Source organism: Phyllostomus discolor, chromosome 3 (assembly GCF_004126475.2).
Source record: "Phyllostomus discolor isolate MPI-MPIP mPhyDis1 chromosome 3, mPhyDis1.pri.v3, whole genome shotgun sequence".
In the NCBI taxonomy this organism is placed as follows: Eukaryota; Metazoa; Chordata; class Mammalia; order Chiroptera; family Phyllostomidae; genus Phyllostomus; species Phyllostomus discolor.
Window position 1 is genome coordinate 169,055,814 of NC_040905.2, and position 23,898 is coordinate 169,079,711.

The window sequence follows — 23,898 nt, forward strand, 5'->3', positions numbered from 1 at the left end:
CTTACCTAAGATTTAAATGGTCTTTGAAAACAGAAAATGTCTTTCCTATTCTGTGATACCTTTTCAAATGTGCCATAAGTACTAGAGTGATTTATCTGCCATAAGTCATGGCTGCCAATCAGCCCTGAACCCCCTTAATCCAACCACAAGTTCAGTTTGAAAAAGCCAGCCAGTCAATCTCTTATTTTAAACACCATTTAAAGTCTAGCAAATATCGCTTGCTCTCCAAATTTACTTCATGATCATTACTTGCGTCTCTCCAGCTGGATTTTAAGCACTGTGAGGAAGAGACTGTATCATAAATCCTATGAATCCTTGAGATGCCTAGTGTAGTGCTAAGTACATGCTTATACTTTTTTAGGTTGCTCCTACAGACAGCAGTGAGATAACCACAATGTGTGCTGTATTTAATCCTAACCCGTGACACATTTTATAGCCTGACATTGTTGGAAGGAGTCCTAAGCTCGGAGTCAGGGCAACGTCAGGAGTTAGACTACTCTTCAACTCCTGGTGTGGCTACTGAGTCACTCTCTGTATAACCATGGGTAACTCATATCAACTCTACAAATCAGAGTAAAGATAAACACAAATACCACTTTCTTCCTTCCACACAGTGATGATTTGAGAATAAAATGAGATGTATAAGACAAAATCAGATTTTAAAAAATCTGTAGAAACAAAATGTAGTAATATTTTGTTATAGGTGATTTGCATGTGTCATTCAGAATATACCTTAATTTAATCTCTTAGCTTTTTATATTCTTGTCATCAAAAACATCTTTGTTTTCCTTTTAAGAATGAGTAAATACTGTCAACTAAGGTTAGGTAGGTCACGTGCGAATACTGAGCTCTGAACCAAGTGAGTCATGGCATGAGCCCAATTATTTCCTGATGTGACTGGACCCCTGAATCAGTTGTCAGTGTGCATAGTTTATACGTGTGACATATTAATGTGACCAAAATGAGACAACTGCGTATCTTTGAAGAAGTTAACTAGCTGCAGTATGGTTATTTTACTTATACTCCCCCCAAGCAAATGACTTGCAATATTGATTTATTTTAAAAAGTAAAATCATTTGGTTTGTGGACATTACTAATTATTATGGTTGAAAGAGTTAAATCCATAAACTTCTCAATATGCTAGTAGGAGGAAGTGAACATTATTATTCTCTTTTGTGTAACATTGTGAAACAAAGTCAGTAGTTCGTCTCTTTTAAGATCACTAACTTGGGGCATACCATTCCGGTTGGACAAGATCTCAAAATGTGACTAACTTTTAATGAGTGCTAATAAAAACATGTGTGCTACCTCATGACACTACACAACTGCTGCTTGAGCTTTTTGCATTCCAGTTGAATTGTACATAGCTCATGTGGCTTACCACTTAGTTTCCCTTTACTGTTTAGGACTTAGTGTATTGAAAAATCTGTGAGGAATGTGATAGAAAAGCAAGACCTCCTCTTTTAGAACATTGCTTAGCAAGCATAAATTTTGTTTCCTAAATGAATTTTTCTAACTTTAAATTTTGTCTTGTGTTTTTAAAACGAATAATGTATAATACTGCAGGGATACCATAGGAACAAGTCAGCAGCTTTGGCCCTCTGCAAAACAATAGACTAGTGTTAGAATTTAAGTTGAAACACAGTACAAATTGATATGTGTACTCTGCCAAATTGTGAGCTGGTTTTTTTTTTTTCTGTTAATATTTAGAAAACCTTGAAAGCTGTAGGAAAATACTTTCTACTTGTCACTTTAATAGAATGCCCTAAACTGAAAGGCATCTTTTTATGGGTTCTGCCTCTGCTGTTCCTGATTAATTGTGTGACCTCAAGCAAATCTCTTAATTCTCTGAGCCTCAGGTTTCTCATCTGGAAAATGAAGATAATTATGCCTGCCCTAGCCACAGGAATGTTCTAAGAATAGCAGCAGAGAGAATTTTTATAAAGGATTAAGCATGAGGTTTATAGATTTATGATAGTAGTCTTTTGTGTAAAAATTATTTGGTTACCCCTGGCTGGCGTAGCTCAGTGGATTGAGCGTGGGCTGTGAACCAAAGTGTCACAGGTTGGATTCCCAGTCAGGGCACATGCCTGGGTTGCAGGCCGTGGCCCCCAGCAATTGCACACTGATGTTTCTCTCTCTCTCTTTCTCCCTCCCTCCCCTCTCTAAAAATAAATAAATAAAATGTTTTAAAAAAATTATTTGGCTTGTTTCATTTTAAAATTAAAACCAAAAAGACTTGTTTTGTAATAAACCACGTGAACAACTCTGTCCTATGCATTCTATTGCATAGACACCTGGCAAAAGTACAGACATGTCTCATGTATGTGAAATCACTGAGGGACATGAGTAAGCAAAAACACATTGACCAGGAACTGTAAACAACCAGGCAGGGAGTTAAATGATAAGTATAGTAGAAGATCTCTTGAGAAGATAGAAATCCATTTTTTTTTACCTCATATATTATTTACCTATGACTTAGTTTTGATATAGACATTCTCTGTTGGGAGAGAATGTATTAGGATCTCTCTGTCCTGCTCCAACATAGTCATCATTGTCCTGTTAATTAAGATATACTATTTTCTACATTTGATAAGAGTAACATGAGACTGAACAGTAGAGGCAGAAGCAAAGGTTGAGAATCACTTAATCTAGAAATTACCCAGATTTCCCAGCGTATTTATAATTTTAGCTTCCCTAGGTAACCGAGATTTGGTCTGACATTTGATCTTATAACTAAGGCAGGATTAACACATAGGAAAGAGTGAAGAAGAAATTCCAGCTTTCCATGTGTTTAGATTTGCCTTAAATTCCAGGCAGGACAAGGAATAAAGACCAGAAACTACTGACATAAATTCCATTTCCCTAGACCATGAGGAGATGAAAGTAGAAAACAGATGGTTTTTATACAGTGCATACGATGCCTGAATTAAGGGACTTTGGAAATACAGAGTGAGAAATTAAGAGAAGTTATTTTGGGGGGTTGGTGCCTTTTAGTATAACATTTTGGAAAAGCTTCTTAAATTAGCATGCAAATAGTCTACTCACAACACTGTTTCAAAAATTTCTTTAAGTCACTTGTTTGGAAATGAGAATGCATCTTCTCAAAGAAGTGGTGCTCTCAAGAAATCAGTCTGAGATTTAGTTTCTAAAACTGAGGCAATATGGAATAGTGGGGCAAAATAATGTCACTTGCAGTCAGAGGTCATGGTCTTGAGCCCTGGTTGTATTTCATTATAGATGTGTAATTATAGGTATATTGTTAAACCTAGCTGGATTTGTTCCTTCTTCTGTAAAAAGGAGTAATACTATTTATCCCCTAAGGTAGTTGTTAGGAAATGATATAATTAACTGCATATTAATTAATAAGCAGAATATACTATATAAAAATTTTAAATAATATCCAACATTTATTTGGTGCATACAATTTACCAAGGAAAACATAACTGTAAGATAGATATTCTTGCTTTATAAGTGAGGCAACAGGCAGAAAGAACTACTAGCATGGGAGGTGTGATTTGAAACTTGTGCCCAAATGCACACTGTTAACCTCCATGCAGTGCCTCTGACAACCACATAAACATTTAAAACAAATAATTTGTTATTTTACAATTACAGTTGATATACAATATTTTATAGGTTTCAGGTGTACAATGCGGTGATTAGACTTTTTAAAATATATTTTATTGATTATGCTATTACAGTTGTCCCATTCTTCCCCTTTACTCCCCTCCTCCCTGCCCACCCCCTCCCACCCACATTCCCCCCCTTTAGTTCATGTCCATGTGTCATAAGTTCTTTTGCTTCTACATTTCCCACACCATTCCCGCCCTCCCCCTATTTTCTACCTATTGTCTATGCTACTTACTCTCTATATCTTTTTCCCCTCTCTTCTCCTCCCACTTGCCTGTTGCTAACCCTCCATGTGATCTCCATTTCTATGGTTCCACTCCTGTTCTCTTTGTTTGCTTAGTTTCTTTTGTTTTAGGTGTACTTGTTACTGTGAGTTTGATGTCTTTTTTTTACTGTTCATATTTTTATCTTCTTTTTCTTAGATAAGTCCCTTTAACATTTCATATAATGAGGGCTTGGTGATGATGAACTCCTTTAACTTGGCCTTATCTGAGAAGCACTTTGTTTCCCCTTCCATTCTAAATGAAAGCTTTGCTGGATAGCGTATTCTTGGATGTAGACCCTTGCCTTTCATGACTTAGAATACTTTCCAGCCCCTTCTTGCCTGTAAGGTCTCTTTTGAGAAATCAGCTGACATTCTGATGGGAACTCCTTTGTAGGTAACCATCCCCTTATCTCTTGCTGCTTCTAGAATTGTCTCCTTCACTTTTACCTTGGGTAATGTAATTATGATGTGCCTTGGCGTGTTCCTCCTTGGGTCCAACTTCTTTGGGACTCTCTGAGCTTCTTGGACTTCCTGGAAGTCTCTTTCCCTTGCCATATTGGGGAAGTTCTCCTTTATTATTTGTTCAAATAACTTTTCCACTTGTTGTGTTTCCTCTTCCCCTTCTGGTACCCCTATAATTTGGATATTGGAACGTTTAAAGGTGTCCTGGAGGTCCCTAAGCCTCTCCTCATTTTTTTTGAATTCTTGTTTCTTCATTCTTTTCTGTTTGGTTGTTCCTTTCCTCCTTCTGGTCCCATCCATTGATTTGAAACCCAGTTTTCTTTCCATCACTATTGGTTCTGTGTGTATTTTTCTTCATTTCACTTATTGTAATCTGCATTTTTTCATCTAACTTATGACCAAAGTCCACCAATTCTGTGAGCATCCTGATTACCAGTGTTTTGAACTGTGTATCTGATAGGTTGGCTATTTCTTGGTCACTTAAAAAAATTGGCTCTGGGGCTTTTAACTCTGTTTGAGCCACCTTTTTTATTTTATTTTATTTTATTTCCTTTGGTCTGGTCACGCCTCTTACATATAAGGGGCAGAACCTTAGGTGTTCACCAGGGTGGGGCACCTCAGTTGCTGGGTTGTGATGTTGTATGTGGGGGTGGGGTCCGAGAGGGAACAATGGAGCCCGCTCCGCTCTCACCAGGACTCCAGTCCCCCTTGCTGCTTCACACAAGCAAATTGGTCCCCTCTGGTGCTGGCTCCCAGGTGGCTGGGCTTGTGCACTCTCTCAGACTCTGTGGGTTTCTTCAAAGAGCCTCCTGTGAGGCTGAGAGAATCTCCCAGCCTCAACTTCCACGGGTGTTTTCAATCGGTGCCTTCAGGCTTTGTGTCCTGGTGCTGGGTCCCTGGGATGTGCGGTCTGTGTCGTGCTGCCCATTTTGGCTTAGTTCTGCGTGCAAATGTGCAGCTGCAGACAGCCAGCTGCCTTGCGCGCCTCACTGGGTCTGCTCATTGCCTCCCAAGCCCAGGGTTTGCCACCCGTCGGTAAGCTGCGGTCTGCGCCCTGCGCGCCCACATGTCTGCCAGCCACCGATTGTTCCTGCCGGTACCCCTTGACCCCTCTCCGTAGGCCTCCGATTCCGCCCCTCCTTACCAGACTGGATGTATGGTATTCAGACTTCCGTTCAGTTCATTTCTCTCTGTTCTGGTTGTTTTTTGTTTGTAAATTCTTGTTGTCCTTAGTTTTGGTTGCATGAGGAGGTACAGTGCGATCACCTATGCCTTCATCTTGGATCCTCTGTACAATGCGGTGATTAGACATTTATGTAACTTATGAGGTGGTTACCCTGATAAATCCGGTACCCATCTGATACCATAAGTAGCTATTATAATATTATTGATTATATTCCCTATGCTATACTTTACACCCCCTTGACTATGCTGTAACTATACCAATTTGTACTTAATCCCCATACCTTTTTCAGCCATCCACCCCTATCCTCTCCCACCTGGCAACTCTCAAAATATGCTCTGTATCTATGAGTCTATTTCTGGTCTGCTTTTTCATTTATTTTGTTTTTTAGGTTCCATATATAAGTAAAATCATATGGCATTTGTACTTCTCTGACTTATATCACTCGGCACGATACCCTCTGGATCCATCCATATTGTTGCAAATGGCAAAATTCCTTTCTTTTAATGGCTGACTCATATTCCATTGTATGCATGTACCGCTTCTCTATCCATTCATATGTTGATTGACACTTCAGTGCAGGTCTGCAAAGTTTCTGTTAAGAAATCAGCTATGAGTCTTATGGGAGCCCTTGTTTAGGTAACTAACTGCTTTCCTGTTGTTGCTTTTAATATTCTTTGTTTTTAACCATTGGCATTTTAGTTATTTTGTATCTTGATGTAGACCTCTTTGAGTTCATCTTGTTTAGGACTCTATACTTCCTGGACTTGTGTGTTTTTTTTTCTTTTATCAAGTTAGGGAAGTTTTCAATTCTTATTTTTCCAAATAGGTAAATAGGATCTCAAACCCTTGCTCCCTCTTTGCTCCTTCTGGTACCTCTGTGATACAGATATTATCTCTTGATGTTATCCTGGAGGTCCCTTAGACTTTCCTCATTTTTTAAAATTCTTCTTTTCCTTTTTTTTTTTTTTTTGCTGCTTGGACTAGGTGTTTTCTGCTACTTTGTGTTCTAATTCCTTTATTTGATCATGCTTCATCTAATCTCCTGTTGATTCCTTCTAGTGTATTCTTCATTTTAGTTAGTATATTCTTCATTTCTGACTAGTTCTTCTTTACAGTTTCTATGTCTTTTTTTTATGCTGTTGAAGTTCTCACTAAATTCCTTGAGCATCCTTACAACAATTGTTTTGAACTCCGTATTTGGTGTTTGATTACCTCCGTCACATTTAATTCTTTTTCTGGAGATTTCTCCTATTCTTTCATTGGGAGCATGTTTCTTATCTCCGCATTTTGACCGCCTCTCAGTGTTTGATTTTGTGTATTAGGCAAATTTGCTATGTTTCCAGTCTTGGTAGGGTGACCTTACATAGTAAGTATCCTGTAGGGCCCAGTGGTACGCTCTCCCTGGTCACTAGAGCCAGGTACTCTAGGTGAACACTCCCTTGTGGGCTGTGTGCACCCTCTTGCTGTCTATAGTTGAACCTAGATTGCTGTTGGCGTGTCAGTGGTTGGATTGACCCCCAGGCCAATCAGCTGCAAGGACCATCCTGAATACAATGGACAAGGCTGTGCAGGGGCCAGCCCCATGGGGCAGAACTTGTATGTATAAATTTTATGTATTGTTTTTACTACACTAACTTGTAGTGTTTCAACTATAATAATCACAACTTTCTAAGGAAAAATGTCACCTCTTTAATAATAATACTCCCTGTGGCAGAGATGAGAGGAAATGCATTCTTCTCTCTAGAAATGTCCATTTGCAGTAGCTGTCTCAGGTAGTGGTTCTTAAGTTTTGGCATGCCTAAGAATCATCTGGAAAACTTGTATAAAATGAAAAATTCCAGTTGCCAGAAATTCTCAGTTAGTAAATCTTGGGGTTCAGTCCAGGAATCATCATTCTTAAGAAGCTTCAAGAGTAGTTCTAACATGCATAGTTCTCAAACTACACACAAAAAAAATACTTTGGGAGATGGCAGTGTATGTAAACATGGCTCTCCTCGTCACACAACTATATCAATATTACAACTAAACTACAGAACAAAAATCGTTCAGAACCATCAGAAATCAAGGTGAGTGGAAGTCCTACAACTATGGAATTAAAGAAGAAACCACATCAATACTGGTAGGAGGGGCGGAGATGCAGAATGGGCTAGTCCCACACCCATATGTGGCATATCAAAATCAGGAGGGATATCTTAGGAGCAAGTGGTCCCCAGCCCCACACCAGGTCTCCAACAGGGTTCCAGTGCCAGGAAGATAAGTATCCTGGCTGTAAAAACCAGTGGGGATTGAGGCTGTGGAATATAGTAACTTCTGGAGTCCCAGGAAGTTCCTCTTAAAGGGCCTGTGTACATACTTGGCCTCATACCCTCTGAGCTCCAGTGTTGGGGCAGCAGATTGAAAAGCATCAGAGATATATGGGTAGCAACTAAATTGTTGGCATCAGGCCAAGAGCCTGGGGGGCAGCTTTCTCCCAACTTGAAGTCCTGGCGGAGGCCATTGTTCCTGTCTGAGCCCCCCTCACAGAGCACCAGGGCTGGCTGGTGGGTGCCATATCTGAAACTCCATCAGTCTGGCTCAGTTTGCCCCACCCTGGTGTTTCGCTGAAGCCCTGCCTCACCCGACTTTTGGGCCCACCCGAACTGTTTCCAGTGCCTTTTCCATACAAATGGCTTGTCTTGGCCCATGCTTCAGATTTTCTTAAATTCTCTCAAACAGTAGCATCTGGCTTCGGCAGGCCCATACCTCTCCATGTAAGTTGCCCCAGGCCCAGCTCTAGCAGTAGCCAGCCTTACTTCACAGATTCACCTCACTTGGACACCTCCAAGCCTAGCAGAAGTAACAGCCATTTGCAGATTGCTTTGTAGCTTATGCTGTGTGACCCTGGACAGAACACAGGTGGTAGTTGACCTTGGATGTGCCATCAGCAATCAAGGCTCAACAGGAGGGTATACGCAGCCCACACTGAGTGCACCTTGAGTAACCAACTTGGGTAATAGAGGGGGCTGTGCCACTGTACCTTACAGGGACACCTACTACATTAGGCCATATTACCTAGATTGGGGGATATAGCAGCTTTACTTAATTCATAGAAACAAACACAGAGGCTGTCAAAATTGGACAAAGAAATGTAGCCCAAATGAAAGAACAGAACAAAACTCTAGGAAAAGAACTAAACAAAATGGAGTTAAGCACTCTACTAAATGCAGAGTTTAAAACACTGCTTATAAGGATGCTCAAGGAACTTAGTGAGGACCTCAACAGCATGAAAAAGATCCAGTCAGAAACAAAGGGAACAGTAACTGAAATAAAGAACAATATACAGGGAAACAACAGTAGAGTGGATGAAGCCAAGAATGAAATCAGCATTTTGCAATATAAGAAAGCAAAAACCAACTAATCAAAACAGCAAGAAGAAAAAAAGAATAAAAAAAAAATGAGGATATTGTAAGGAGCCTGTGGGACAACTTCAGGAGTACCGACATTCACATCGTGAGAATGCAGGAAGGAGAAGAGAGAGAGCAAGTTATTGGAAACCTATTTGATAAAATCATGAAAGAAAACTTCCCTAATGTAGTGTAGGAAACAGACATATAAGTAAGTCCTGGAAGTAGAGGGAGTCTGAAACGAGATGAACTCAAAAGAGGCCCATATCTGGACACATCATAATTAAAATGCCAAAGGTTAAAGACAGAAAGAATCTTAAAATCAGCAATAAGTAAAGCAGTTACTTACCAACAAAGGAGCTTTCATAAGCATGTCTGCTGATTTCTCAATAGAAACTTTGCAGGCTCTAAGGGAATTGCAAGAAACATTCAAAGTGATGAAAAGGAAGGATCAACAACCAAAATTACTCAACCCAGGAAAGATATCATTTAGAATCAAAGGGCAGATAAAGAGCTTCCCAGACAAGAAAAGGCTAAAGGAGTCATCACCACCAAACCAGTATTGTGTGAAATGTTAAAAGTTCTTCTTTAATACTAATAAGATAAAAAATATGAACAATAAAATGGTAATAAATACTTGTCTATTAACAGTTCTTAAAAAGCAAAATGAAATAAAAACAGAATCATAGATACAGAGAACATTTTGATGGTTGCCAGATGGGAGGGGCCTCAGGGGGATGGCTGAAAAAGGCAAAAAGATTAAGAAGTACAAGTTGGTGGTTACAGAATAGTTTTGGGGATGTAAAATCCAGCATAGGGAATAGAGTAACCAAAGAACATAGGCATGATGCATGGACACAGATAACGGCATGGGGATTGCTGGAAGGAATGGGCAGGTCTGGATGGAGCGGGGGTGTGGAAGGGAAAATACTGGGACAATTTTAATAGCATAAATGATCAAATAATAATTTAAAAAAATACTCGGGTAATTTCCTTCTTATTTGACACTCAAATTGATGTCTAATCTATGTGACTTTCTTCCCAAGGATCATATTCTCTTTATTTGTGCATTTAGGTCTGTGTTGGGATGATGGGAGAGGGAGGGGTTGTTATTGCAGAAGCCCTCCCTCTCTGAGTTCTTTCTTGCTCCAGAGCATTCCCCTGTCCATAACCATAAGCTCTCAAGGTATGGTCTGTGCAACAGAAGTTCCTGAGTTATATAGAATCACAGTCTCAGAAAATAGGGTCTGGAAATCTGATTTTTAATAAGCTTGCCAGGTGGGTCTTATGTATCCTGGAGTTTGAGAACTAGCTTAAAAGCCACTCTTCCCCAGAGTCTTGGCTTTGCTCCAAGTCTGTACTAGTCATCTGTTTTCAACCATTGACTAAATCTAGAATTTCTAGATGAAGAATTTCTTCATCTTTATTATCTCCCATGCCTGTGTCCATCTCTTTATCATCACTGCCACAGCCAAATTTAATGTTTTAATGTATCATTTCTGCATTACTATAGCAGCTTCCTTACTGATCTCTGTACTTCCTTCTGTCTTTTATTGCTGCTTAGGATCTTGTCCAGTCAGTTCCCTTCCTTCTTTAAGAGTCTAAATTCTTTAGCTTGGCAAACAAGTTCTCTTATAATTTAGCTCATTCTTCCCCTTCTCCTTACACTCTGTTGTCCAGCTGCTCCTCACTGCTTGCGGTTTCCAAAAGGACCATGTACTTTCTCATGCTTCCCTGGGGCCTTCCTCATGCACCACCCTCGGGCTTTGATAGGTAGAGGATGAACCCCACAGCCCTTGGTGTATCTGCCCTGATAATTTTAGCACTGCCTGCTTCCTGGCTCTAGGGCAAGGACCTTAGCTCTTTTTTTTTTAACCTGTATTCCTAGATCTAATATATGCCTGACCACCTAGTAAGGTGCTAAGAAATGGGGACCCAATATTAGAAAGTTGGGGGGGGGATGTATGTAGAAGACAAAGTTCAGGACATTGTGAAAAAATTGATTTGTCAGTATTGGCATTTTGGTAAAGAGAGGAAAAGTCACAGGTGACTTGAGATTTTTGTACTAGAGCCTACAAGAAGACTTTTTAAAGATGAAGTTTGGGAAAAGGGGAAACAGATTTTATTGCTAGGATAGTGATTACTGTTTAGTCCATGAATTTGAGGTGTTTCAAGATTTTCTCAAGGAAGAAAATGGTTATCTCACATGACTTCCAGAGGGACATCAGGACTGGGGACATGCCAATAGTTTTGTATGTAATCCTTATTGAGCTCATTGCTGTGGCTATAGTTACAGGTTCATTTCACCAAGAGTTTAAAATAGTGTGAATAGAAAGGACTACTGAATGGAGACCTATGTTGAAGAGACAGAGACAATGAGAGTGAGTGAGCTGATTAAATATTCCTGATTAAGTATCAGGAAATGGGTATTTTTAAGGGGGAGGAAGAGGAAGACATACTAGCAAAAGCTCTTGAGAAGGAGCAAATGGAGTTGGGGTTACAATCCTACTTTGTAAGGTGAGTCTATTTTCAGGAAAGACAAAATATTCCTTGATAAAACCATTAACATTTTGGTCATTTATGGTAGAATAATGAGAAAGAAACGGCTTACTTCCCTTAGAACTGCTCTAACAATAGTGCTATTTCCATTTAGAGAAGTTGTTCTTGGGTTACTTATTTACTAAAAATGTCCTATAGTTAATAATGAAGATGTCTTAAAGACAATTGAAAGCACATTATCTTAAAATACTAAGTACCCATGTATTAAGTATTGAAAGGCAAAATGTTTCTTGTCAGATTATTCCTTCCATGTTCTGCTTATAATATGCTTTTAACATTGCATTGTGGGTCTTTCCCTAAAAAATGTTTTTAACATTTATAATATGTCATTTCGAGTTGTGCCTTTTAGAACAAATTGGAGAAAATTAAAAATCTTCATACCAGATTGCTCTTTGTTTCAACTGTCCACATCTTTTAAAGATGTGATTAGTTTGTCAGTGCAGTGCTGTGGTTATTAAAAATCCTACAGAATCCTATATTTGTTTGCTAAAATACACAGCACCTACTTATTTTATTTTTTCTTAAAAATAAATGAGTGGCCCTGGCTGGCATAGCTCAGTGGATTGAGCACGGGCTGGGAACCAAAGTGTCCTAGGTTCGAGTCCCAGCTAGGGTACATTCCTGGGTTTCAGGCCATAACCCCCAGCAACCGCACATTGATGTTTCTCTCCCTCCCTCTCTCTCTCTCTCTCTCTCTCTCTCCCCCCCCCCCCTTCCCTCCCTAAAAATAAATAAATAAAATCTAAAAAAAAATTAAAAAAAAATAAATGAGTGAACTAGAGTATTTTGGGGAAAAATGCTTTCTTAATAGGTTTCCCTATTGCCAGAAGAAGATATTGCTACAGCATATTTCTGCTCGTAGGCAGGTGTGGCTCCATTTCAGTGTCTTTTGCGGGAAGGTTGCCTGTGAAAATCTGTATAGTTTGCTTGGCTGCTGAAATAAATCAGTAGGTACTTTGGGTAGATTCTACATAAACCCTCTCTGTATAATTGAAGCTGACAATAGCTCTACCCACTTATTGAGAGAATAGTCCTCTGTTTGGGATGATTAGAACTCATTTTATATTCAGTCTTTGGATGAAAATGCAGTTGTTTATTTTCACAGATGTTACTTGGTAAAGATGCCAGCAATAACAACACAAAAAAGTGGGAGAGGGAACCACAACAAAAAAAGTGGGAGCGGGAACCAAGTATTACTTCTTGACTAGAAAAAGCTTATGTTGTAAGTAATATGGAACAAGAGGAATATTTTAACTATTTCTAGTATTTGCTTTTCCTTCTCTCAGTTTGATACTGGTGTTTTATGGAACTAGGAATGTAGAGTCAATAAAGGAAGGTGGACTAGACTTCAGGGAAGAAAATTAATAATTTTAGCTTGTGGTAGAAATATACCTCACTCTTAGTGCCTTAGGTATCTTTTGGTTAAAATTTTATATAGTAAAAAAATCAAATATTGGTAACTCAAATATTTATGTTTTTATGAATGTATGTATGAATGTGTATATATCACGTATTACAGATAACTAGGATAGTATTTTGCTTAAAGGAGAATTGGGCTGATTTTTTTGTGTGAAAAATTCTTATAAATATTGATATCCAATCTAATTAGCTATATTGAACACATATAGTTTCCTTAAAAAATAAGTTTAAAAAAATCTATAGTAACTTTAGTTTTATGTTTTCCTTAAATAACAATAAAACCAGTTTTACTACTAGAACTCACTTCAGAAGTATTTCTGAGCTATTTATATGACTCATTTTGTGAAATAATAAAATACATAAAAATAGACTTAGTAACTTATCCAAACAAAGTATTTCTTATATAAGTACCTAATAGATAGTTTAAAATATTACTTCTTATCACATTATAAAAGAGTTTCTAGATTTGAAAGTTTTAAGTGACTAGAACTCAATATTGACATTTTAGGTTATATAGGCATGGTATTCTGTCTAGTAAATGTAGTATTAAGTTGATTATAGCAAAAATATTTTTAATCCCCCTTTTTAAAAGGAAAATGTTTATGTCTTCTATTTTTAAAATTTCAGCTGCCTTAATACAAAAGCAAAGCAAATTTTTACAGATGATATTAGGAAACATTTGCTTCTTCAATATCCAAATAATTGTGTACTTGATTCAAGAAAGGGACAATTATTCTTTACTATGAGTTTTTGTCTCTAATAAATTCCTCTTATTTTTACTGTCTTCTTGAAATGGGACTGAACTTTTTATGTGCAAGTATAATGTGATGAGAATTTACAGGTTCGTTAGAAATTTCCTGATGCATATAACATACTGCATTTAAAAAAATATACATTCAGTCAGATATTGGAAACTACAAAATAGTCAAATTATAGGGAATAGGTTAAATAAATTACAGTGTTTCTCTGAGAGAATATAATGCAGCCAATAAAAACATGCTTTCAAAGTATATATGTACATATGTATACTAGTATGAAAAAATTAAGGACAAAACAAGTTGTAAAACAACATGTGCAGAAACAATGCATATTTTTGTAAATATATGTGCTTCAAATGCTAGAAAAAATATAGAATCTCACTGATGAGTGGTCATTTTTCTTTATCTGTATTTTTATAAAATTTCTATAATGTGAACACATATGTAATGCTCATGTTCACATTGAAATTTTGTAAAAACACAGATAAAGAAAAATATCACTGAGGGACATCTTTAATAGTGTCAACAATAAAAATAAAGAAAAATTATAGCAGGCTTTTTGATTGAAATCAACAAACTGCAAACTGATTCCAAAATGTAAAGCAAAGGAATTAGAATAGCTAAATAACGTTGAAAAAGAGCAGAGCGGAAAGATGCACAGTACTGATTTTAAAACCTTAAAGCTATAGTGACCTAGACAGGGTAGTACTGGTAAAAGAATAGATGCATAGATTAATGTGATAGAATATTGTGTGCAGGAATAGACCCACACACACTTAGTTTTTGACAAAGATACAAATGCAGTTCAGTGTTGCTGGAACTTGGACATACATATAAAAAGAACCTCTATCAGTATTTTGCACCATGTACAAAAATTAACTTAAAATGGATCATAGACTACATGTAAAACCTAAAATCACTGAACTTCCAGAAGAAAACATAGGTGAAAATTTTCATGATTCTTTAAAAATTTTTGGACTTGAAATGAAAAGGATGGTGCATGGAAGAATTAATTGAAAATTTGTTTTTCATTGAAATTAGAAAGGTCTTAGAAAAAATACTATTAAGGTAATGGAAATAAAAGTACAGATTGGGGGGATATATTTGCAAAGCACTTATTAATAAATAAAGACTTGGTATACAGAATATATAGTTAGCCCTCACATGTCATTTAGAAAAGAGATAACCCAATTAAAAGAGTGAGTAGAAGGTTTTAATAGACCTTTCACTAAGGAAAATACACAATGGCAGTAAGCACATGAAAAGATGCTCAACATATTAGTTGTTAGGGAGATTTTAAATAACATAATGAAGTAATTATATATGTGTATGTAAATGGCTAAAATAAAAAAAAATATATTTTTTTCAAGTTACCCTTCTACCTTCTTGGGAGTTGAAGTCCTCACCTGATTTCTTTTTCAAATTGCTGCATTATATTACCAAAGATGAATTGTCTGACAGCAGAGATTTTTAAAGCAGGGGTAACATTTAATATAAAATATGTTGTATGTATGAATTAGTGGTAACCAAGACATTTTTAAGACTTCATATATATATTAAGTAGGAGCATCTTTTGATACAGCTTAAGTTTATTGTAATGTTTTTTTAAAAAGGATTCACTGGAAAAGAAAGTTTTCTTCTTTTACTAAGATTCTTAAGTTCAGTGGAATCTTCCATTGAAGATCTTTTTCTTTTAAAGACCTGAAGAGTAGGTAGTTAAATGATCTTTCAAGGATTTTGTTCTTACAGAACTAAGTTTTGAATTTATATCTGGGCATGCTTACATCTTATCATTAATAATCTTAACAAAAAGTATCCTTTAACACAGGGGTCCTCAACCTCTGGGCCACTACCTGACTGGGTCCAGTCTTGTTAGGAACTGGCTGCCCAGCAGGAGGTGCGCTTGAATATAATGCACTTGAATCATCCTGAAACCATCCCCCCAGTCTGTGGAAAAATCGTCTTCCATAAAATGGGTTATGGTGCCAAAAAAGTTGGGGACCGCTGCTTTTAACAGGGATTATACTGTTGTGGGAGGAAAGGAATTCGAGTATCATTCAATGCTAACTAATACAATCTTTGACCAGGATTCTCTGTACATCATAAGTTTTTCAGAAATGCTAACATTAGAACAGTGGTATGTTTTACTCCCCTTAATTAGTTTAAAAAAACAGGTTTAAAAAATAAAATTTTCTAACCCTAGCCAGGTAGCTCAGTTGGCTAGAATGTTGTCCTAATATGCCGAGGTTGAGAGTTTGGTTCCGGTCAAGGGACATACATAAATCAACCAATGAATATATCAGTAAGGGGACCAACAAATCCATGTTTCTTTCTCTCTCTCTAAAAATAAATAAAAACATTTTTCAAATGAAATTCTCAAGTAAAATTCCAAGTCTAACTGCTGTTGAAAATCCACATCCATGGAATCTTCAACCATGAAGAATATGCTAAAATTAATTGCCCTAACAGGGTTAGTTGTAAACATCATTGCCATGTTTTTTTGCCCCAGGCAGAATGATTCCTAGAACTAAGACTTAGCTTTCATTGCTCACATCTCTGGAATTCACTTTTTCTCGTTTGCCAAAACACAATAAACAAGATGTACAATTTTCTCTCTTTCTGAAACTATTTTTCAGTGATTGTACTATTCTCACTCTGACTTCCGTTCATTTCTTAACACATGAAAATCAAGTTTAAGTTTTGGTAGTGCCTGTTAGTCATGTGAGCTCTGTACAGCATCTCCATTTATACTGCCTCACACATCACTCACAGGACAAGTTCCCACAAAGACCTGTTTTGTTCTACTGTTGATCCACCTAAAGAAACCAGTTTCAGAACCCTGCGTAGCTTTGTAAATCAAGATGAACTGGTCAGAAACTGGATACAGAAAGAAACAAGATCACATAATGCTTCCTCATTAACAAGCAGTGTCATATATAATAAAATTGCAGGTAAAGAAAAGCTCTGCATTCTAAGAATATTTTAATTAGAAAGTTATATTCTGTTCATTTTGTAATCATAATCAAGTCATTGGCTTGTTCCCATTGCTAGAGTTCTGAAAATCTAAGTAACGCTTCTAGTAAGATACTGTAGGCTACCGAGGGCAGTGGGAACAAAAGATGAAATGTGAACTTTTGTTCTGGGTATTTCTCAGCATAAGAAGAGAAGTTTGATATCAAGCACAGATTTCCTGCTTGTGGCCATAGCTAGCAGACCACAGCAAGAAGGAATATACTGGCATGTGGAATATGTTTTCTCAGAGACTCCTTCTAAGTCGGGAAGAAAGAAATACCCAGTTAATGACTAACAGATTTATGTTTTTCACCAGAGTTAAATTCAAACATAATATATTCACAACTTACTTTATGGTGTGAAAATACCTTTGAACTATTTTCTCTTTGAATCAAAGTTTTGTGAAATTATTTTTGCCTTCTTGTTTAGAACTTTAAAGAGTAACAAGCACTGTTGGGAAGTTTTGTTTTAGGTGATCACTAAACATTGTACTTTTATTTAACTCAGAATCAAATAGCCTTCCATAGAATCTGCTTTTTTTGTGATGCTTTTCTTTTTCCTCTTGAGAAATGAAAACAAAGAAAACTTTAAATGTCCTCTACTCATTCTGTTTATTCTAGCAATAAGTAAAGACCAGGCTTCCACTGCACGTAAGTTATAGAATTCTCAGAGTACCTAGTGAAAATACTTACTGTAGGTCCTGAATCAAACGAATTATTTTAAAAATGTTTTTCCCCCTCCTACAGCCCTTTGCCCACCACAGCTACTTACATGTGCATATTTATTTTCTGTTTTGAAGAAGCCAGATTAGCAAGGTAACTTTTCTTTTTCCCACTAGAACTTATTTTAATAAAGACATATTACGAGGTAACTTTTCTAAATCATTTTTTACATGAGAGTACAACAGGATTAAGTTGAATAATTAAATGCCTTCTTGCTTGCAGGGGCTTCTCCCTGGCACTCCTTTCTTAGCTTTCAGTCCCCGCTCTCCCCTATGGACCAGTTAGGACTACCTAATTTCTAAGTCTAACTTCTTATTTCTCAACGATAAGATTTGAATTGTCAAAAGAACAGTCTTAAAATATGAATTAGGTTTTCTTCTTTACTATTGCTTTTTTACTGAGGTATAACTTACAGTAAAATGCACATATCTTAACTCTGCAGTTTTAGTTTTAACATATGTATACATCAGAATCAGTGTGTGGACTTTCTCAAAATCCTCCTGCCAGCTGGTTAAAACATTTCGTAGAGATGATTCTGAGCTACACCTGTTAAGAATCTTTGGTTTATAAAGGGCAAATTGAGTAATGTATGTAAAAATACATATCATAAAGCATTAACACAGATCACAGTTAGGTTACTATTTTTTTTTTAATTTAAATTTCTTGTGTGCCTTTGTCCTGGGGTTTGTAGTGCTGGCTCACAGATGAAATTCTCAATTTGCTTTTCTTTCTGTTTTTAAGAAAATTAATGAAAAACTTCATGATGGAGTATGTCAGCGCTGTAAAGAAGTTCTTGAATGGCGTGTAAAATACAGCAAATACAAACCATTGTCAAAGCCTAAAAAATGGTGAGTTAAGTTTCTTAATTGCCTTACCAGTACCATATGTACCATTGTTTTCTATTTCATTCCACAATTTTCAAAATTGTATTAAAATATTAAGATAAATAGGGAAAAGATTTCATTCTCCCATATAGAACTTATCTTACATGCTGACTCCTGCTTTGTGAAGGAAAGTATATTGAAAAAGTTGATTGATTATTTCCTGCCCCATTCTTCTATAAATAAATTATACACCATTTTTATAGAGTTTTATTCATAAAGGGTGCGTTACGGCAGAGAAGAGAATATTTGTTTTGCAAAAATCTACCTCCCACTGATGAGGTAACAATATTTACTGTGGATCATCTTTCCCAAAGGGTTCTTAAAATGGGTCTGACTTTTTAATGCAACCCATGAAGATTACTGAGATGGGTCAGATGAAGTATCATAAATAAATTGCTAGATTGATAATTTATCATTTTATTCCTTTGAATGCTTGGGTTTAAATGAACAGATACTGGACTTTGTTTCTCACTCCTCTGTCCCTCAACCCTTTTCTGTGACTCTGGGATTCTGTTTTAGCAGGCTTCCTTGCATGCTGGTGCTACTTTCTTAAATCCTTCAGCTCAGCTGGATAAGAACAATATTGGGGGGTAACTGCTGCCTATCACTTTAAATACAAAAGTTAGCATTAATATATGTGATGGTGTTTTTACATTGTGAGTTTTAATTTGGTAGTTTAGGTATTAGCTATTGAGAACACAGTTGTTCATTGTTGTTTTATTTTCCTTTTAGTTTTTGAGTAGTGGCAGCTTCCTTAAATATGTTCTCTCTTCCTCTTCCTTCACAGGAGGAAGTTTACTTATTTGGAAGGTTAGCCTAAAAAATAAGTGTGATATAACATTTGCTGTTTATGTGTTTTGAAAAATAGTGTCAAATATTTTATGACTCTATAAATTAAGCTATGGTATAATTTGTTTTCTTGAAACTATTTACCAGTTTTGAATTTTTTATTTTGGGCAATTTACTTTGCTTAAAATGCTTCTTTTTAATATTGAAAGGTAAAGTCCTCAAGAAAGGATAGATTAACTTTAGCTCTTTAATATTTTTTGTATTACACTTTAATAAAAATTTTTTACTACTTATTATAGGTATAGTCAGCCCCCTTTTATATAGATGTAAGTTTCTCTTTGCTATTTTTTTTTTTAAGATTTTATTTTTTTAAGGACTTTATTTATTTATTTTTAGAGAGGGAAGGGACGGAGGGAGAGAGAGAGAGAGAGAGAGAGAGAGAGAGAGAGAGAGAGAGAGAGAGAGAGAGAGAGAGAGAGAGAAACATCAGTGTGCGGTTGATGGGGGTTATGGCCTGCAACCCAGGCATGTACCCTGGCTGGGAATCGAACCTGGGACACTTTGGTTCCCAGCCCGCGCTCAATCCACTGAGCTACGCCAGCCAGGGCTTCTCTTTGCTATTTTAAGGTAGGTTTGTTTGTTTGTTTTTTGGCTGTGTTCTTCTAGCATTTCCTCCTCAAAAAAACAATTCGAAATAAATCTAATGACTTTTATGCTCACTGGCCCAAATTAGCAGTAGGAAATTTGGCAACTGTGAGGTTCCAGTGCTAGATATCCATGAAAGAGTTAACTGTTCTGTACAGTTGAAACTAGGTACTGGTTGTGCTTATAGAGCATGTAGTTTTAGTTAATAGGCCTGACATAAGATTTGTAACTTTCTGATATTTTCAGCCAATCTTTCTATAAAGATGTATTTAGAGATCATCACACTCCATTTTTGTATTGGTATTGTTATTCCTAAAAGAGTTTGAGGTATAGGTAACAAATATTTACTTAGCCATAGAGTTTAATAGAGTAGTATTATAACAAAGGAAATTACTTAAAAATATCCATGCCTTATCCATTATTTCTATTTTAATTTCTTATCTTTTACATGCTGCATCCTGTATATTTATCTTCATTGTGAATAATCTTTTACACACTGGTGTAAAAGATTATTGTATTATAAATTTTGTAGATGCTATGATTTTCTGTAGAACTTCCGAACTTACTTATTTGTGACAGTTCTTGGATTTTTCCATTTTTGTGTGTGTATATTGCTGTGGGCTTAATAGTGTTCCTGTTCCTGCTGCAGAAGAATTTGCATACTTTAAATCCTGGAAGTACAAATATTCTCTTCAGAAGGCAACTCAGTTTAAAAAATGTGAACAAAAACAGTGTTAATAGAAAATCTTATGTTTAGTTCTAAAAAACATGTAACATAACAGCCTTAAGAATGGTTGGCTGTGGGCACATGGACCCAGAGGCCGCCAACTGTGTCCTATCTTGGAGTCATTGAAGTTCTTAAGAGTCAGGTAAGTTCATGGTGATGTTCCCACTACCTGGGCAGTACAGCTTCATCCAGAGGCCTTTGAATGACCTCAGGAGCTGCTGTTCCACGTCACTCAGGCAGATGAGGTTAGCCATAGAATAGCTAATCATGAGTGCAAAATCAGAGGAATGAAATATTCTATAAATACCAAAATACAGATAATAGGACATTAGAGCCTGAAGGAGGGTCTCTAGGATTAAAGAAGCCTTAGAAAATGCAAAATAAATGGTGGCTAATGAGAGACTAACAAACTACTAGTCAAAACATGGTCCAAACATATTACTTAGGAGGCTACCTTTCTGGCCCAGAGCATTATAAATTTCAGATTACACTGCACCTGTGACACATTAGGCATTTTTAGAAAGCCTAGCTTTCTAATTCCAATCTAGGATTGAGAGTCTTTAGAAAGTATAACTCATCTATGTCCACCTTGCTTTCTCTGCATATTAAGATTTGACCGATATTGTAAAAGGATTTAAACCCATTGATGAAGGAGGCCGATGGTAGTGAAGGGGCCAAGATTCTGCCATCCTGAAGCTGCTTTGGGGCATGTTGATCGTAAGCTGTTTTTTAAGAAGCAAAAGGCTCAGAAAGAACCTTTAACCTCCCCCCACCTCTTTCTGCCCAAGAGATTCAGAAACAGGAGCTCCAGGAAGGAGGTCTTACAGTGTTCCCCTTCGCCTAATTTGAATTAAGCATGGTAAACAAGACAACTTCAGGCAGGTGCCTGTTAGCTAGATACCCTCTGTGCCCCATTGTTTCTGAGTCACCCAGCAAGAGTTTTTCTGCCATGTGTGTTTTGTCTCCCCCAGCTCCCTGTGAATTGTCCGTTCTCACTTCTGAAATCCAATAACCTGTTATCCACCCCTCTTTTCTCTTTTTTCCAAAAATGTCTCATATACCCAATGTTGCCTCACTGTCTGGAATTTTCTTGGATTTCTCATGCCTATGTGAATTCCCCATGTGCATGTATTATACTTGTATTTCTTCCTGTTAATCTGTCTCCTTTAATTTTGTTATTAGCCCAGCCAGAAGCACTTAGAAAGTGGGTGGAAAGTATTTATATTTTTTTAGTCACCACAGTAGCAGAACTTGTATTGAAATTTTAAATGGTTTGTTCAAGCTAATCACTTATAAATTAAATTTTTTCTTTTTGGGGATTTATGCTTATTTATATACAGCTTTCTAAAAAAATACATGCATCTAGAGAAACAGATGATATGTTCAGGTACAGAAATTCCTAAGCTTGTACCTAGAAACTTGTTACACCTTGTACTTTAGGTAACTAAGCAGTCCTTTCCTCCTGTTAATTTAGAAGTATGGTGGGCAAATACCCAGACTTGTGCCTGCTTCTTTCTTCCTACTCATAAAGGAAAAATCAGGACTACTACAGTGCTAGGAAATGTTTAACATGGTCATAGTAGTAAAAGAGAATGGAGAAGCTGATATAAAACAACAGGCCACAAGTAGATTAGGATCTGAGCTTAGAATCGGTCCTGTAAGACCTCTGTATCAGTAGTTCTTAACAGGAAAGGGGGAGAATTCCACCCCCCCACCCCCCCCACCCCCGCCCCCCTCACTCATACCCCCTGCCATCTTCACCCAGATACATTTGCAAATGTCTGGAAACATTTTCTTAAAAGATTTTATTTATTTATTTTTTTTTAGAGAGGGAAGGGAGGGAGATAGAAACATCAATGTGCGGTTGCTGGGGGTCATGGCCTGCAACCTAGGCATGTACCCTGACTGGGAATCGAACCTGCGACACTTTGGTTCACAGCCCGCACTCAATCCACTGAGCTATGCCAGCCAGGGCTAAGGAGACATTTTTGATTATCATGACCAGAGGATCTGGGAGGGATGCCACTAGCATATAGTGGGTAGAGACCAGGGATGCTGCTAAACATCCTGCCATACACAGGACAGTCCCCACAGCCAAGACATAACCACCCTAACATGTCTTTAGGTTTGAGTTGAGAAACCCCGCTATATATAAAATGGATGTTCACAAGGTCAAGCCATTGAAATGTCATGTATGTTGTAGGGTGCTAAAAATATAAATACTTTTGCTCTCAATTTCTGTGTTTTTCTAGGCTGGGCTAATAGTAAAATTAACAAAGACAGATTAACAAGAGAAAAGTAAAATTTTTAATACATGTGCATGGGAAATTCACATAGTTGTGAAAATTCCAAAGATAGTGAAGCAACACTGGGTATATAAGACATTTTTGGACAAAAGAGAAATGGGAGGGTATGGGAGGAGGCTTAGATTTTAGGAGTGAGAATGGGCGATTTTCAGGTAGTTGAGGGAGAGGGGAACACATGGGCAGGAATATTCTTTCTAGGCAACTCAGAAACAATGGGACACAGCGGGTGGGGGGGATCTAGCTAACAAGCCTGGAGTCTTCCTGACTGACGCTAGGGTGAAGATTCTTAAGGAGATTAAGCCAAGGCTCCCTTCTCAAAGCAAGTTTCTGTCTGAGTCTCTTGGGCGGGAAAGGGGGGGAGGGTCAGTGTTTCTTTCTGAGTCTTTTGTTTTTTAATAAACAATTGAGAATCAGTATCCCAAAAAAGCAGCTTCAAGAAGGCAAAACTTTGGTCTTTTCAGTATCTTAGGTTAGTGTTTTACAAACTGTTCAGCTGTAGAATTCTTGAATAAAACAAAAGATTACCCAGGAGTTCATTAAATACAACAGGCCAAAACAGAACTTTCCTGAATGGGAAAAAGGGAGCCCAGACCTTAAATGCCTCCAGAAGAATGTGATTGAAAGTAGCTTTCATCTTAAAAATAGTTCAAATGAAGAAAAGAAGAATTGGTGTAATAACATGCCTTGGAACCAGCATTGCCTAGGGAAGGCGAGCCTACCATTTTCATGACACGTGGGTGCTGCTTCGTGCTTAACACACTGCTCTTCATGACATCTCATTAAACAAAGCCTCTCCTGCTGAGGACCTGGTCCTCACATCCAGCTATTCTGATAATTTTTAACTTGACTGCTTCTTAGTTTTTATTCCCTCTGACTGCCACAGGCAGCCTTACCTCTTCATATTTCATTGCATTAAATAAATAAATTCTCCATCTCATCTCTACTCAAATAACCTTCATTGGTCTAGAGTTTGAATAAGTTAATATTTTAAAAAAGGCTTGTTACACATAAATATTTTAAGTGTTTCTATGGGGAAGAGTTGGGTTTTTAGCAGCAGGTGGGGAGCTTTGTCCCCAATGAACTTCTGCTTTTCTGTGTCTAGTATAGTGTGTGGAGGAGTTGAGGGTGGGGACGCTTTGTGGAAAAAA

The 23,898-nt window shown here is 37.2% G+C and overlaps 1 protein-coding gene across 1 annotated transcript in view; it reads left to right on the forward strand.

The window, feature by feature from the left end:
• The window catches only part of C3H9orf85 (chromosome 3 C9orf85 homolog), a 56,178-nt gene that overhangs the window by 13,777 nt on the left and 18,503 nt on the right, over positions 1 to 23,898 (forward strand). Inside the window, exon 2 of the mRNA XM_028519191.2 lies at positions 18,141 to 18,247. Coding sequence (XP_028374992.1) covers positions 18,141 to 18,247 — 107 coding nt within the window. The remainder of the gene's footprint in view (positions 1 to 18,140; positions 18,248 to 23,898) is intronic.